General features: G+C 42.7%; 1 protein-coding gene across 2 annotated transcripts in view; it reads right to left on the minus strand.

The window, feature by feature from the left end:
* Window positions 1–18,099, minus strand: part of ME2 (malic enzyme 2) — a 45,968-nt gene that overhangs the window by 23,143 nt on the left and 4,726 nt on the right. For both annotated transcript variants that reach the window (XM_054032932.1, XM_054032931.1), the window contains exon 2: window positions 10,806–10,927. In XM_054032932.1, the coding sequence (XP_053888907.1) occupies window positions 10,806–10,913 (108 nt within the window). In that variant the 5' untranslated portion in view covers window positions 10,914–10,927. The remainder of the gene's footprint in view (window positions 1–10,805; window positions 10,928–18,099) is intronic.

The following is an 18,099-nucleotide window of genomic DNA, read 5'->3' on the forward strand; positions in this document are numbered from 1 at the left end:
ATTTTGGCTATTTCTCCTACTGCACTTATATCCACTCTATTCGCTCCTCCTCCTTTTCCCTCACCCACAAAAATGAGGATGTGACCATATCCAGTCTAGAACAGCACTATCAAGATCTTCCAGGGACCTGCCTTCACTTGTTTTCTCTCATACATTATGCTTTTTAACTACCCTTCCTCTTTTCCTATTCTCACCCTCTCCTCCCTGCCAATCCGGCAGCACGCTGCTTACCTCCTCAGAGGTGATGATCACCCTCCATTCACAATAACTTCAATAGGAGCCGAGGGGCCTAAGCAGCTCTGAAAAGGTGCTCAGCATGATGCAGCAATAGGTCCCCACTGGTCACTTTCTTTACTTGACCCCAGCCTCTCTTCTCCTGCTCCAGGTGTCCACCTCCATTGTTCTCTGCCCTGACTTTCACCTAGATTAGTGTCCTAATCCTCTTTCCAATTCAGAGATCCAAGAAAAGAGAGGTGTCCTTTTTGGACTGTACACTCAGGGTAGAGACTATATCTTCCTGTGTACTGGAAATCACCCAGCACAGTGTAGGATACCACAACCTAAAGAGTAGTCGACAAGCATTAACTACGCTTCTACCCACCATTACAACATACTGCTTCAGAATCAAAAGCAGCACTTTGTTCTCTTGCGGACATAGTGAAGCCATAGGCATGTCTGTGCATTCTGTACTGTGCCTTCATCCATAAACTCTTTGGCACAGGGACCTGTTCTTACTCTGGCCCTCCTAGCTGACAACTACTCCGCTAACTGCATGGTGCTATACAAATCAGCCTTATAACATTGCATTCATCCACTTACGTGAAGGTGACCAGGTGAGCAAAATTCTGCAGGACTGACTGTTCTAACACCATTAGGTAAGAAGGCTTGCCGTTTTTTGAGGGGGGAAATGGAGGAAATTGATACGTGAGAATATACTGATGGCTTTTAAAATTATTACCAGTGGTAGGGATTGGGTGAATGTATTTTGTACCAGAGCTGGTAAATGCTCATGACCATTTTGCAAAGCTAATATAAATGATTATTCTTAATTAGAATTCATTCAAAGTTTCTGTAATACAGACGTAGTATACAAATACACTCTGCACCAGAGCTTCATTAACTCTCATTTTCCAGACCTTGTATTTCTTAACAAAAAATAAAAGCCCCCTTAGATTTAATAGCAGAATACAACAGTGAGTTCTCATTTTAATATTAAACCACTTCCATAAAATTTTACAGCACATTAATATATTGTAAAGTAGTCTCATTCAAAATAAAACTCAGCTACACTTGTCAAAACAGATGTATAAAGTACATTTTGCAATGGATGGCGTATTTGTGTGTGTGATCTGTTCCCCAGTTCCCCATCTATAAAATGCAGGTAATAGCACTTCCCTCCCTTACAGGGGTGCTAAAAGGATAAATCCATTAAAGATTATGAAGTGTTTTGAGATCTACTGATGCAAAGAGGTATAGAAGAGCTAGGTAGTATTTGTTTTAATTGTGCTTGGTTGTTTACTTGCTAATTCACAAAGTTTACTGTTCTACAACAAGTCTTCAGTCATCAGCGCAAATTAACAAGGTTCACCCACATGAATGAATGTCTATTTTATGTCTCACATAACCTTTATAATCATAGTTGACTGGTTGCTTAAATACAGTACAGGAAATATGTTTTTCCTGGGGTTTCCTTCCTTTCCCCATATTTTTCACTTAAATGTAGTGCTTGTGGAAGGTGATGGATTGACAACACTAATGTCACAGAAGATATCAAACTCGGACAACATTAGCATAAGCTTTCCAGAATTTCCCATCAACATATCTCACACTCTGACATAAAGCTACTAGTTAATTTCGTCTCTGTGCCCAATGCTTAACCTCTCTGGTGAGACCTGCAGCAAGGATGCCAACTGTTATAGTTAAACCTCCGTTTGTTTGATATACTTCACAAAGGCCACCAAACAGCCATCAGATAGCAGGCAATAACTCTCACTCGTTAATGATCTAGGCTGAATATGAACCAGTCACTTACATGCTGAAATCTCTGCATACCATCACTGATCACCTGAGCTGTTTGCATCCTTTAGAACTTATTTCCAATCACATGCTGATTTGGCAAAGCTGAAGTCACCAGCATGATGGATTGTAATTGTTCACCTACCATTTCCACTGCCTTCCTGGCTCCACACCCACCCCTGCATCACCCCACTGCCTCTCCCGGCCTACATCCATTCTACCATGTCCCCCACCGCCTCTGCCTCCGACCCCTCCTCCCCCATTCAGAGCTTAATTTGTCCTGGGACTTGCTGAGAAAAGTGACATTAACAAACATGCAAGTATCACTTTTCACAGCCTTCCAGATAGCTACTAAGTGACCTGTGAAAAGTGATTGTTATTAACAAACATACAAATATCACTTTTCACAGTAATATCTACAAAAAAACAATGATGTGGATGTGTATATATGCTATTTATTAGTTTTTCCTTAAGTTAATCAAATATTTTAGGAAAAAGTATCAGTAAGGCCACCAGCCACACTCTGAGGCCACCAAAAATATTTCTTGTGAGAACCCCTGATCTAGACTGTGTGCTGTCACTAATTACTCAATTGGAGATATTTTGTTAAACTGTTGGTCTTCTAATTGAACAATCTAGGTTGGTTTTATTTTCCCTTGAAACACTCAAAGGCATCATGTCTACAAAAAATTCAGCAGCTTTGAGGTGGATGACTGAACTAAGGGTATGTCTACACTACGGGATTAATCCGAATTTAGATAATTCGGATTTGAGAAACAGGTTGTATAAAGTCGAAATGAGTGCGGCCACACTAGCACAGTAATTCGGTGGTGTGCGTCCAAGTACCGGGGCTAGCGTCGATTTCTGCACCGTTGCACTGTGGGTAGCAATTCCATAGCTATCCCATAGTTCCCGCAGTCTCCCGCGCCCATTGGGATTGTGGGTTAAGATCCCAGTGCCTGATGGGACAAAAAACATCGTCGCAGGTGGTTCTGGGTACAGCCTCACTTCCTCCCTCCCTCCCTCCCTGCATGAAAGCAACGGACGGCAGACAACCATTTTCGCGCCTTTTTTCCTGGGTGGGTGAACACTGCAGACTCCATACCACGGCAAGCATGGAGCCCGCTGAGGTCAAGACAGCACTCATGAATATTGCAAACACCTCGCGCGTTCTCGTGGAGTTTATGCTCAGCCAGGACCAGAAAAACGAGGCGAGGAGGCAGCGGCGGCGGCAGCGCAGCGACAAGCATGATGAGGACATGGACACGGACACGGACACAGAATTCAGTGAAACCACAGGCCCCGGTGCTTTGGAGATCATGTTGTTAATGGGGCAGATTCTATCCATGGAACGCCGATTCTGGGCAAGGGAAACAAGCACAGACTGGTGGGACCGCATAGTGTTGCAGGTCTGGGACGATTCCCAGTGGCTGCGGAACTTTCGCATGCGTAAGGGCACTTTCATGGAACTTTGTGACTTGCTGTCTCCTGCCCTGAAATGCCAGAATACCAAGATGAGAGCAGCCCTCACAGTTGAGAAGCGCGTGGCGATAGCCCTGTGGAAGCTTGCAACGCCAGACAGCTACCGGTCAGTCGGGAATCAATTTGGAGTGGGCAAATCTACTGTGGGGGCTGCTGTGATGCAAGTAGCCAAAGCAATCACTCAGGTGCTGCTACGAAAGTTAGTGACTCTGGGAAATGTGCAGGCTATAGTGGATGGTTTTGCTGCAATGGGATTCCCTAACTGTGGTGGGGCAATAGACGGAACCCATATCCCTATCTTGGCACCGGAGCACCAAGCCACCGAGTACATAAACCGCAAGGGGTACTTTTCAATGGTGCTGCAAGCACTTGTGGATCACAAGGGACGTTTCACCAACATCAACGCGGGCTGGGCGGGAAGGGTTCATGACGCTCGCGTCTTCAGGAACACTACTCTGTTTAAAGGGCTGCAGCAAGGGACTTACTTTCCGGACCAGAAAATAACCGTTGGGGATGTTGAAATGCCCATAGTTATTCTTGGGGACCCAGCCTACCCCTTAATGCCATGGCTTATGAAGCCGTACACAGGCAGCCTGGACAGGAGTCAGGAGCTGTTTAACTACAGGCTAAGCAAGTGCAGAATGGTGGTAGAATGTGCATTTGGCCGTTTAAAAGGTCGCTGGCATTCATTATTGACTCGCTCTGACCTCAGCCAAAGAAATCTCCCCATTGTTATTTCTGCTTGCTGTGTGCTCCACAATCTCTGTGAAAGTAAGGGGGAGACCTTTATGGCGGGGTGGGAGGCTGAGGCAAATCGCCTGGCTGCTGATTACGCGCAGCCAGACACCAGGGCGATTAGAAGATCACACCATGAAGCGCTGTGCATCAGAGAAGCTTTGAAAACCAGTTTCATGGCTGGCCAGGCTACCGTGTGAAATATCTGTTTGTTTCTCCTTCATGAAAACCCTCCCCCTTTACTGACTGATTTTCTGTAAGGAACCCACCCTGCCCCTTCCCCCATCTTTCTTTCAAACCAAATAAAGTCACTATCATTTAAAAATCATTTATTCTTTATTAATAGATTAGAAAAAGAGGGAGGGAACCCGGGTGGTATTTGGGAGGAGGATTGCTGGGAAGGAAAAAGCCACAAAGAAAAGGTTAAAAAAATGACAGCCTTTTGCTTGGGCTGTCTACTGGGGTGGAATGGGAAGGTGTACGGAGCCTCCCCCCCCGCGTTCTTACACGTCTGGGTGAGGAGGATACGGAACATGGGGAGGGGGGAGGGTGGAACAGGGGCTGAAGCGGCAGTCTGTTTTCCAGCAGCCGTTCCTGAACCTCCACCAGACGCCGGAGCAGCCCCAGCGTTGCATCCTTCATCCTCTGGTCTTCCTGCCGCCATCTCTCATCTCGATCGTCTCTCCTCTCCTCACGTTGGTCCCTCCTCTCCTCACGTTGGTCCCTCCTCTCCTCACGTTCACTGACTTCTTTCCTATACTTTGAAACTGTTTCCTTCCACTCATTCAGATGAGCTCTGTCACTCCTGCTGGATTGCATAATTTCAGAAAACATGTCCTCCCGCGTCTTCTTCTTACGACGCCTTATCTGTGATAACCTTCGGGATGGAGGAGGGAGGCTTGAGGAATTTGCAGCTGCTGTAGGGAGGGGAAAAAAAGAGAGAATTGTTTTAAAAGCTACATTTTGCAGAACAATGCTTATACTCTTTCACGGTGACCAACACTGTTCACATTACATAGCACATGTGATTTCTGTGCAAGGTCGCATTTTGCCTCTTAATGCTGAGTGCCTGTGGCTTTGCTGCTAGAGATCACAGGTCTGGGCAACAGAATTCGGCTTGCATGCGGCCATGGTAAGCCATTGTTTTACAGCTTCTGCACCCTCCTTTCCCACATACCAAGCATAGCCTGTAGAGTGCTGCAGAAGCCTGGCCAATCTCAGCCAGTTGGGGGGGGCAGTGTGGGGGGGCTTGTCTGGGCCCCTTCAGGCAAGTAGAGTGCTGCGGTTTTTCTGTTAACATTCAGCAGCACCAGAAAACAAACTAATCCCCCCCCCCCGCCATGAATTCTCTGGGATGATCACGGTACCCCTCCCCCCACCGCGTGGCTGGTATCAGGGAAGATCCCTGCAGGCACCAAACTACCCCCCCCCGCCGCCGACCCCCCCCCCCCTCGCCATGAATTCTCTGGGATGATCACGGTACCCTCCCCCCACCGCGTGGCTGGTAACAGGGAAGATCCCTGCTAGCCAAACGCGAAAAACTCAGGGCCAATTTCCCATCTGCGCTTGGCTAACTGCAGGGAAGGATTTATTTTCCGCCACAGGCAAACAGCCCAGTAGGAACGGCCACCTCTGTCCCCTTAATTAAGTTCCCGTATTTCAACCAGGTTACCAGGAGTGATATCACTCTCCTGAGGATTACACAACAAGATAAAGAACGGATGTTGCTTGAATGCCAGCAAACACCGGGACCATACGCTGCCAGGCTTTGTCAGGCAATGATACCAGATTACTTGCTGCAAGCATGGCGTGGTCAAGTGTCCTACCATGGAGGAGGGAATAAGGATGCACTGCCCAGAAACCTTCTGGCAAGGCTTTCGGAGTACCTCCAGGAGAGCTTCATGGAGATGTCCCTGGAGGATTTCCGCTCCATCCCCATACACGTTAACAGACTTTTCCAGTAGCTACAGACTTTTCCAGTAGCTGAACTGACCGCGAATGCAAAGTCAGGCAAAGTAATCTTTAAAAACCGTTTGCTTTTAAAACAAGTTTTATATTTTAAAAGGTAAACTCACCTGAGGTCCCTTCCATGGGGTCAGAGTCTTGGGTACTGGCTTGGGAGGGTACTTCAGGCAGGGTGATAAAAAGATCCTGGCTGTTGGGGAGAATGGAGTGCTGTGTGCTCTCTGCAAGCTCATCCTCCTCCTCCTCCTCTACCCCATCGGCAGAATCCTCAGGCGTCGAGACTATCCCCGACCCAGAATCCACGAACAAAGGTGGGGTAGTGGTGGCAGCCCCCCCTAGAATTGCATGCAGCTCGGCGTAGTAGCGGCATGTCCGCGGCTCTGACCCGGAGCGACCGTTTGCCTCCTTTGTTTTTTGATAGGCTTGTCTGAGCTCCTTGACCTTCACGCGGCACTGCTCAGAGTCCCTATTGTGGCCTCTCTCCATCATGCCCTTGGAAATTTTTTCAAAAGTTTTTGCATTTCGTCTTTTAGAACGAAGTTCTGCAAGCACTGAATCCTCTCCCCATACAGCGATCAGATCCAGTACCTCCCTCACGGTCCATGCTGGTGCTCTTTTTCGATTATCAGCCTGCATGGTTACCTGTGCTGATGAGGTATCTGTGGTCACCTGTGCTCTCCACGCTGGGCAAACAGGAAATGAAGTTCAAATGTTCGCGGGGCTTTTCCTGTCTACCTGGCCAGTGCATCCGAGTTCGGATTGCTGTCCAGAGCGGTCACAATGATGCACTGTGGGATAGCTCCCGGAGGCCAATACCATCGAATTGCGGCCACACTAACCCTAATTCGAATTGCTAAAATCGATTTTGGCGCTACTCCGCTCGTTGGGGTGGAGTACAGAAATCAATTTAAAGGGCCCTTTACATCGAATTAAATGGCGTCGTTGTGTGGACGGTTACAGGGTTAATTCGAATTAAAGCTGATAAATCTGAATTAAAGTCGTAGTGTAGACCAGGCCTAAGGTAAATGAATTGTCTAAAGCCTACATACATTTTTGACATGTCTAAACACCTTCTCAAATAGAAAAGGAGAACAAGTTGCAGATTTTATAGTTTAACTCCTCTTTGCATTTAGGTCCCTTCAAGAACAGATAATAAACCTTCAAAACAAGTGAGGCCATCTTTAAAAGTTAGAACTACAGTATGTTTTTAATCTCAGGAATCCTCAAACCACCTGCTAAACAATTATTTTCCTTCTCCTCCCTGATCTCTCAGTCTGTATCTATCTGTTGCCTCTTTGCTTATACACCTCTACCCCGATATAATGCGACCCGATATAACACGAATTCGGATATAATGCGGTAAAGCAGAGCTCCAGGGGGGCGGGGCTGCGCACTCTGGCGAATCAAAGCAAGTTCAATATAACGCAGTTTCAACTATAACACGGTAAGATTTTTTGGCTCCCGAGGACAGCGTTATATCAGGGTAGAGGTGTACTTAGATTGTAAGCTCTTTAGGGCAGAGAGCATCTTTTTGTACTGCGTTTGTACACTGCCTAGCATAATGAGGCCCTGGTCCATGACTGATACTGGTAGGCACTAACACAATACAAATAGTGAATACTGTAACAACATTTATAGTTGACTATAGTAAACAAATGTATTTGGTTAACTATATTCCAAGCAGCAAACAAGCTTACTTATTTTTACACGGCAGTTAACACGGACATAACAAGAGGCCTTTAAAGTTAAGTGACTGTAATTGGAGTCCTTGTCATAGAGCACTTTGCGATGGCAAACATTATGGAAGAATGTAAAGATAGGTTCATGCAGTTACAGTATGTTCTGAAATTGTTTGGTTGAAGTGACAAGGACATTACCAGTATAGCTTTTGACCTTTCCTGGGCTGCCTTAACAATAGAACTTGAAAGCTGGACTACTCTGAAACCTGTCATTTTGAAACAAACAAATTCAGTTAATTTATGCATTTGGCACCTGTGGGAACGAGTTCATGGGCGAAAAGGTAAGAGCAATTAAATTCTTGTGTTTGCCAAGCAGTGAAGCAGGTGGAGGAGTTCTGGGGCGGGAAGTTTAATGGTCACAAAAGGTGGGGGGTTGGGATCTGGGTCTGCAAATTTCATCAGTTGGCATCTTACAGCTTTTAATATGACATTTAGTCCCCATTATTATGGGTTCCAAGTCTCAAGTGGTAAGGGAGACAAAATATTAAGTAACATAAGTGAATGTGACAGCAACACAACTAGACCTGCCAACAAAAGATCCTACAATGAGATGACAATCTCAGCAGGTTCAATAATGGATACTGAAGTCTATTATTTATCCATGCATCAGGTGCAGCAGTGCAATTTTTCCTCACACCACCCCAATCATTGGTCTCATCTCCAACACAGCAAGACAGTTTACAATTGCAAGGGTAAATCAATTTCCATCCCTAGTCAGACATTAATTTCTCTTCTGAGCTGCTGAACAAGGGACCCCATTTAGTATTGCTACTTGTTCCCTAACAGACAAGTGGTATCACCTAGGATAACAGACTCCTCATAGACCAGAAGGTTCTTTATTTCATTGTCATTTGTCTGAGTCAAAATTGATACTGTGAATTAAGTGCAACAACAAATTTCTTCCCTTCAAATATTACATTTTGCTCCATTTATCATAAAACTACATCCTTCAAAAACAAAATGTAGAAGCTACTGCCACAAGCAATCATGTATTGTTTTCCTTTCTGACCATTGGTGCACAACCAGTGCTTGGAAAAGCTTGAGGGCTTTGAAATAATTTCCACAGGTCTGCCAAGAGCTTTTAGCTCGGAGAAGTCACAAGACTTTGTACCTTGACAAATCACATATTCTCCTCACGCTCCACTCCCACTTCACTTTCGACATGATTTTAGCAAGCGCTCAGTTTCAAAGCACTAGAGATCTCTATCTGTCTAGGTGTTTATACAGTACTCATCCCTGTGGTATCTGAGCACCCTATCAAATTATATAAATCCACGTAAGTGGTCTGAACAAAGACATATGTTTTGTCTTCTCCCTCTCCTTTCAGGGGTAGTTAGGAGTCACTCGTTATATCTCAAGATTCTTTTCTCCACCATTCCAGGAGCAGCAGAGTAATGAATTTTTTTCTCCTATTATGGGTAGGATTCAACAAAGAGACAGGTGTTGTATTTTCCTCCAAGCCAATCAAGTTTGTGATCTTCCTCATCTCTTACAGAAGGGAGTTCACAGCCTTGGACCAGCTGCCAAAAAAGTCTGTCTTCAGCTCCCATTACCCCCATCTTACCTCTTGAGAGTTTCATTGTCCTCATGGATTGCAGCTGCCCTTGAAAAATCTTCTTCTGCAGTTAAGAGGCTGTTTTCTTAGGGTGAAATTCCTCCCCAATGCAGAGGGCCAACACAATGTCAACATACAACTTTAGTCCCACTTAAACCCTGTTTCTAAGTTGTGTGAAGACCTTTTGCTGGCCCTCTTCATGGGGGTGTTTCACACTGAGATGGCTTAGTTCTAGCCCACGGACAACTAAGAGGACTTAGAGTTAGAGGTTAATACTTTCTACCACTGGAAAGACAAGATTCCAAGCTGGTATCACAGATATAAAATATTGGTCTTGAGCTTTAGTATTTCTTGAAATACTAAAGCCAAGTTGGAATTCAACTTGACAAAAGCAAGAGGATAATCAGAAAGACGGGATTTTTAATTCATGATGGGGGATGGAAATATAAATTCATGGTCCATTTTGGTCAATTTCAGAGTCATAAGATTTAAAAAAATTGTAAATTTCATGAGTTCAGCTATTTAAATCTGATATTTCAGGGTGTTGCAATTTTAAGGGTCCTGATCCACAAAGGAGTTGTGCGTGTAGCGGGGGTTCGCAAGGTTATTGTTGGGGAAGTTGCAGTACTGCTACCCTTACTTCTGCACTGCTGCTGGGGATGGCGCTGGCCAACTAGAGAGCAGTGGCTGTTAGCTGGGCACCCAGCTCTGAAGGCAGAGTCGCCACCATCAGCAGCGCAAAAGTAATCATGGTATGGTATTGCCACCCTTACTTCTGCGCTGCTGCTGGAGGGGCACTGCCTTCAGAGTTGGATGCCCGGCTAACAGCCGCCCAGATCTGAAGGCAGCGCAGAAGGGTGACAATACTGCAACCCCCCTAAAATAACCTTGTGACCCCCTGCAACTCCCTTTTGGGTCAGGCCCCCCAATTTGAGAAACGCTGGTCTCCCCCGTGAAATCTATATAGTATAAGGTAAAAGCACACAAAAGACCAGATTTCACAGGGGAGAGCAGATTTCACGGTCAGTGATGTGTTTTTCATAGCCAGGAATTTGGTAGGACCCTAGTTATGCCATTGGAAATCAGGGATTTGTAGGAGTGAAAATGGCAGAAAGTCTTTGTTGCTAGCCCTAAGATATTAAACTTTAAATCACCACTGAATCCTCAGTCTTGTAGATCTTTTGTGGCACTGATCCAGCACTGAACAGAACGAGTCCCTGACCTCACATCAGTATAATTTTCAATCCCAGAACAAGGTCCACAGGACTGTTATTAGCTGGAGATAAGATATTTGATAAATGCACGCTACTAACCTTGTTTGTTCTTGGATTTAACATCAACGGCTTGCCTTTTTCTTTCGTGTGCACGGTGCGACATGCCAGTGCACAGGGAGTGGCAACTACTCTTAATCGGGAGAGCATTTCTTATAGTTCACCTGAGAAAAAGGAAATGAAATAAATCAAATATAAAAACACTTAACCACATGTTCACATTTCTATGCCTGCTAACATGAGAGAGAGAAACCGATACACATCAGATAGTGCTAGCCTGGGGAGGCGTAGGCTGTAACCAATAATATTTTGTGGCAGCCAGTAAGAAGAAAGTGGAGAGTATCTCTGTAGAAGAGGGAAAGGGGGTCCTCACCTTCTGACTTGGATTTGTGGCTTGAGCTGCATGCACACAGCAAAATGACAGGGCTTGGACCTGAGTCTCAGTGGGACTCGGGCTCTATCCCCCTATCAGCATCCTAAGACCCAGGTCCTGAGTGCTTGCTGACTCATGTCAGACTAATTTGCGTGGGGACAGAAGTGGTGGTTGGGCTCAGACTTGAGTCAGAGCCCGGGCTTAGTGAGCAATGTAGACAGACCGTGAGTTGACAGAATGTTGGAAAACTGGTACATTTATTACTATACAGGGGACTGTATTCAGTCAGCATGTGCCATGAATTACCTGATAGTTGTACCCTGTACTTAGAATACAAAACTGCTGCTGGCCAATATTGACCTTTTAATGGCAACCAATGAACTTGCCATCAGTGTAAACACCAAGGAGGAGAGAATTATATAGGATAGTACAGAAAAGGACAATGTAGGCTGAATGTCAGGAAAAACTTCCAGACAGAGAAAATATATTGGCATGTGCTGTAGTCTCCTAAGGGAAGTAATGGAAACCCTGTTACTTAGCACATTTAAAACTAGACTGGAGAAAAACTAGTAAATGTAAAACAGGCAAAAAAAACAGATAAACTAACAGGTCTCTTCCACCTTTAGACTCTTATTTCAGTCCTTAAAAAATGGAGCTCTACTGGGACAACTGGTGGGTATGCATTTCTGCAGGCTGTAATTTTCCAGAGCCTCCCTGAAAGATCCTGTTTGTGTTACCTTACAAACCTAGAACCTAATCCTGTGAAGTGCTGAATGTCCTCAGATCCCATTCGGTTCAATTATTATTTGGATTGCGGTTAGATTGCAAGATCTTTGGGGCAGGAACTACCACTTAGACATTTGTACAGCACCTAGCACAGTGAGGTGCTGGCCTGATAGGCCTCTAAGTACCACCATAATATAAATGTTTAATAATAATTGCAATCCCAGAGGCTTAAAATAGGATTGTGGCCCATTGTGTCAGGAACTATACAAACACATACAAAGACACAGTCTAAAGAGCTTACTGTCTAAAAAGACAACAGATGAAGGCTGCAGTGTTGATAATCCTCAGAACTTCACAGTACGGGGCCCGGGGTAGCAGATTTTTGTTATATTTTAATGCTTTGCTCCTGTGTTACATCAAAGCCAGGCTTTCCCAGTCAAATACAGAGCTGGGTTAGCTTTCACATGCACACGTTTGCTTTCATAAGGCACACACATTTGTTCAAGTGAGCAATAATATGCTCACGAGATCAAAACTAACTGAATAATAAGTTGCACAGGGAGCCACTACCTAGTAACAAATTCAAGACTATCAAAAAGAGTGTAAACCATTTTTGAATAGTGAAATGCTACCTGGTTTGGGTTTTTTTTAAATGATTTATAGGTGGACCACAAATGATATTAGGGAACGACACTATCTTAATCAAACATAACTTGAATATTTGCAGCAGAAGTTATAATGTCTTTTAAATTACCTAATCAGCTGTTAAATACTATCCGATGGAAGGGAAATACCATAAAGTATAATCTGATGATAACAACTTCCTTGAAAACCATTCAAAAGTATCTAACAAAATGCCCAGGAAAATTATCTCCCTCTCTGCCCCCCACATATTTGCATTTCTGCATTGCCCACAGAGTAGAGTTACAAACACCAGAATTACCAACTGACTGGTCAACCACACACCTCACTTGGAACCGGAAGTACACAATCAGGCAGCAGCAGAGACAAAATGAACAAACAACAACAACAAAGGCAAATACAGTACAGTGCTGTGTTAAATGTAAACTACTAAAAAAATAAAGGGAAAGTTTAAAAAAAAAGATTTGACAAGGTAAGGAAACTGTTGCTGCGCTTGATTCATTTAAATAAGATGGTTAAAAGCAGCATTTTTCTTCTGCATAGTAAAGTTTCAAATCTGTATTACGTCAATGCTCAGCCGTAAACTTTTGAAAGAACCATAACGTTTTGTTCAGAGTTATGAACAACCTCCATTCCCAATAACTCTAAGGTTCTACTGTAGCAGAACGCTACCCCTATTTAAATAGCAACTGCGCTCTGTTTCTCAATCACTGCTCCTTTGTATCTATATGTCTTTCACTTTAAGGAAGTGTGATTTGAAGCACATACGTGCGGTGGGTTTGTTGTAAAGTATATTAGTTTAGTGTTTGTAGACAGACTAATGGAAGTCTTGTTAGTATTAAAAACAAATGCTGCTTTTCACAGAGTAATTCCTCACGTGGTGGTGGTGGACGACTAAACACAGCTGGCCTGTCAGAATTAATCAGCAGTGCTGTCAAAAATAACTTTGTAAAGAACAGGGTCTGATAAAACAAAATTAAATTCATGCTACAACACTGTCATCGTTTGGGCATGGCAAATTCAATTTTGAGTACAGGTTCAATTCTAGCCACTTGTTTGCCATTATTATGCAATTTCAAATCAATGCTCTGTACATATGAAGCCAAAAATTATTTGAGATTGCAATGCAAAAGTAACCCTTAATACAGTATACATCAGCATTGTCTGAGACTGGTTTCATTTTCTCAATACTAAATATTGTAAACAAGGAACTATAATTAAGCCAAACAAAACACCCAACCCTGTAACTGAATTCAATTACCTAACTGCAACGAATGAGCACTTATGAACTAAACAGTACTCCCTTTCCTCTTTTGAATGCAGGAGATTTAATTCCAGGTACTGTATATCCCAATAAAATGGATTAGTCACTTTTTTTTTGTCCTGAACTTGATAGGTAAGGTCCCATGGGAATCAAGACTGAGGGGAAAAACAACTGAGGAGAGTTGGCAGTTTTTCAAAGGGACACTATTAAGGGCCCAAAAGCAAGCTATTCCGCTGATTAGGAAAGATAGAAAATGTGGCAAAAGACCACCTTGGCTTAACCACGAGATCTTGCATGATCTAAAAAATAAAAAGGAGTCATATAAAAAATGGAAACTAGGACAGATTACAAAGGAGGCATATAGGCAAAACAACACAGGAATGCAGGGGCAAGATTTGAAAGGCAAAGGCACAAAATGAGCTCAAACTAGCTACGGGAATAAAAGGAAACAAGAAGACTTTTTATCAATACATTAGAAGCAAGAGGAAGACCAAAGACAGGGTAGGCCCACTGCTTAGTGAAGAGGGAAAAACAGTAACAGGAAACTTGGAAATGGCAGAGATGCTTAATGACTTCTTTGTTTCGGTCTTCACCGAGAAGTCTGAAGGAATGCCTAACATAGTGAAAGCTAATGGGAAGGGGGTAGGTTTAGCAGATAAAATAAAAGAACAAGTTAAAAATCACTTAGAAAAGTTAGATGCCTGCAAGTCACCAGGGCCTGATGAAATGCATCCTAGAATACTCAAGGAGCTAATAGAGGAGGTATCTGAGCCTCTAGCTATTATCTTTGGAAAATCATGGGAGACGGGAGAGATTCCAGAAGACTGGAAAAGGGCAAATATAGTGCCCATCTATAAAAAGGGAAATAAAAACAACCCAGGAAACTACAGACCAGTTAGTTTAACTTCTGTGCCAGGGAAGATAATGGAGCAAGTAATTAAGGAAATCATCTGCAAACACTTGGAAGGTGGTAAGGTGATAGGGAACAGCCAGCATGGATTTGTGAAGAACAAATCATGTCAAACCAATCTGATGGCTTTCTTTGATAGGATAACGAGCCTTGTGGATAAGGGTGAAGCTGTGGATGTGGTATACCTAGACTTTAGTAAGGCATTTGATACAGTCTCGCATGATATTCTTATTGATAAACTAGGCAAATACAACTTAGATGGGGCTACTATAAGGTGGGTGCATAACTGGCTGGACAACCGTACTCAGAGAGTTGTTATTAATGGTTCCCAATCCTGCTGGAAAGGCATAACGAGTGGGATACCGCAGGGGTCTGTTTTGGGACCGGTGCTGTTCAATATCTTCATCAACGACTTAGATATTGGCATAGAAAGTACACTTATTAAGTTTGCGGATGATACCAAACTGGGAGGGATTGCAACTGCTTCGGAGGACAGGGTAATAATTCAAAATGATCTGGACAAATTGGAGAAATGGTCTGAGTTAAACAGAATGAAGTTTAACAAAGACAAATGCAAAGTGCTCCACTTAGGAAGGAAAAATCAGTGTCACACATACAGAATGGGAAGAGACTGTCTAGGAAGGAGTATGGCAGAAAGGAATCTAGGGGTTATAGTGGACCACAAGCTAAATATGAGTCAACAGTGTGATGCTGTTGCAAAAAAAGCAAACATGATTCTGGGATGTATTAACAGGTGTGTTGTGAGCAAGACACGAGAAGTCATTCTTCCGCTCTACTCTGCTCTGGTTAGGCCTCAGCTGGAGTATTGTGTCCAGTTCTGGGCACCACATTTTAAAAAAGATGTGGAGAAATTGGAGCGGGTCCAGAGAAGAGCAACAAGAATGATTAAAGGTCTTGAGAACATGACCTATGAAGGAAGGCTGAAAGAATTGGGTTTGTTTAGTTTGGAAAAAGAGAAGATTGAGAGGGGACATGATAGCAGTTTTCAGGTATTTAAAAGGGTGTCATAAGGAGGAGGGAGAAAACTTGTTCACCTTAGCCTCTAAGGATAGAACCAGAAGCAATGGGTTTAAACTGCAGCAAGGGAGGTCTAGGTTGGACATTAGGAAAAAGTTCCTAACTGTCAGGGTGGTTAAACACTGGAATAAATTGCCTAGGGAGGTTGTGGAATCTCCATCTCTGGAGATATTTAAGAGTAGGTTAGAGAAATGTCTATCAGGGATGGTCTAGACAGTATTTGGTCCTGCCATGCAGGTAGGGGACTGGACTCGATGACCTCTCGAGGTCCCTTCCAGTCCTAGAATCTATGAATCTATCCTTCCTCAGGTCTATTACTTATTCATTTCTATTTCATCCTATCTCTCTTATCATTCCCCTGAACTGACCTCCCTTGTCTCATGCTCTTCAATTCACTTCCTCATTTCCAGCTCACATGGACCTTTGCATTTTAAAATAAAGGCCTAAATCTTGCTCCACAAAATTCTTTGACTTCAGTGGGAGTTACAGACATATTCAAAGGCAAAACTTAACCTTTTTTTTTTTTTAAATATAAATGAAAGCCACAGTTATTTACTTCTTTATAAAAGTTTAGTAAGGGGCAGACCTTCCAACTGAGAAACTGAAGGATTGAACATCTGTAAAATTACAATTTGGATTTGCAGCACAATAGCTGTTCAGATGAAGAACAATCCCAGGGCAGTGCTAATACCTTTTAGATAGTTTGTAAGTGGGTGCTGGAAGGTTTTGTAGAAGAGTGTTTTTAAAGAGGGATCTGAGTTGAGGTGGTGATGTTTTGGTTCATAAGACAACCCGAAGAAGGAAGGAAGTCAATTGTGAGAAAAAAAATATATAAACGGAAGTGAAAGCAGAGATGTAAGCAGAGATGCAGTTGTGAACAAGGATAAGAAGAGAGAACACAGGAACTGAAAGAGGAATAAAATGCCATCTAAAACCTGTCCACATAATCAAAACTAGACTTTTTTTTTCCTTTTTCCTTTCAGTAACTGATAGTATAGTAAGCAACAGCCCTAAGCAGAACTGTGCTATACAACCAGATTTGATTCAGTACAGCCAGTATTTTTTAGCACAATATTGTTTACATTCTGTGTCACTGTTTAACTGAGTCTACATTCTTCAGCATATTGGATGACCGTTTTCTGCAGCGGAGTATCTTATCCGGAGGCATCTAGCCAGTTCAAACTAATGATTAGTATTATACAAGTGCACTTATCTAGAAGCAAATGTTTTTGTTAGCACAATTATAGATTTGTTAAATTTCAAAGGCTGCTTTTAGGGAAAAATATTCATTATACTTTTAAAGGTACAATTACATTCCCAATTGAATCATGTACCGGTAGTTCCCAGAGCGAATTAAAGCAAAGTCTGCTTCAATTAACATTGAGGCTATCTGGGTCACGAATTACAGCTTTAATACTTCTAATAATTTCAGCAGAGTTGCAATTCATGTTCAAAGGCTTTGCAGCCATCCTTCAGTTTCAATGACAATTGATCATAAAAATAATATTTCAAGTATTTCTTCCTATACAAAATTTCAGAGTGCTGGGATGAGCAAATTAGTACCATTTTCCTTTAGTATACAGAATGCACTTATCAATAACTAGAATCAGTAATAAACATTTTAAATATAGGGTGAAACGCTTAATTTAAAGGATTGAACAGGCCTCGCTAAGCTTCCTGAGTTTCTAGGAAAACATAATGTTTATTACATAGTACCACCTTTGGCCCAGCCAACATAGTCCCATACAGCAGGAGCAATTGTTTTGAGAATCTGTACAGTCCTGAATCATGGCTAAGCCCCTTTACTTTCAGTTTAAACCAATTTTTACTGAAAAATTCTTGGGTTTTACAAAAAGTATTCAGTTTTTTTCTGATTTTCACCCGACTTTTGTATGATTCAAATCTATAAAAAATAACGTATTTTATTAGGAAAATACAATACATTGCATGAGATATATGTATTACGATAATACATTAGTCTGTGGGTATGTGCAAAACTGCCTGTTGAAGTAAGGCTATGTGCTAATCTAGAAGATACACACAATAAACAAACAGGCACGCATGCAAGCTCTGAAGAGCGTGTGCATCTGAACATACTGATAAATCTCACACCCACCATGTACACATTTCAAGCTGTTAGCAGATAACGGTTTAAAGATTTGACATACTAAAATGGGAAGAAAATGAAAATCTGTATCAGAATACATTTCAGAGCATGAGGAAATATTCAAAAGTTTAAAAAAAACAAGAAAAGGGTGAAGTTGAGTGTATGCGCTGCAAATGGTGTGGCCCAATTATTAAATGTAAATATCTATAGGCTAATAGTTCCAAGTCTACAACAGTAAACTGTATATTCAAATGAAAAGTTTTATTTGGGGATTAG

The sequence above is a fragment of the Malaclemys terrapin genome, chromosome 6 (assembly GCF_027887155.1).
Source record: "Malaclemys terrapin pileata isolate rMalTer1 chromosome 6, rMalTer1.hap1, whole genome shotgun sequence".
In the NCBI taxonomy this organism is placed as follows: Eukaryota; Metazoa; Chordata; order Testudines; family Emydidae; genus Malaclemys; species Malaclemys terrapin.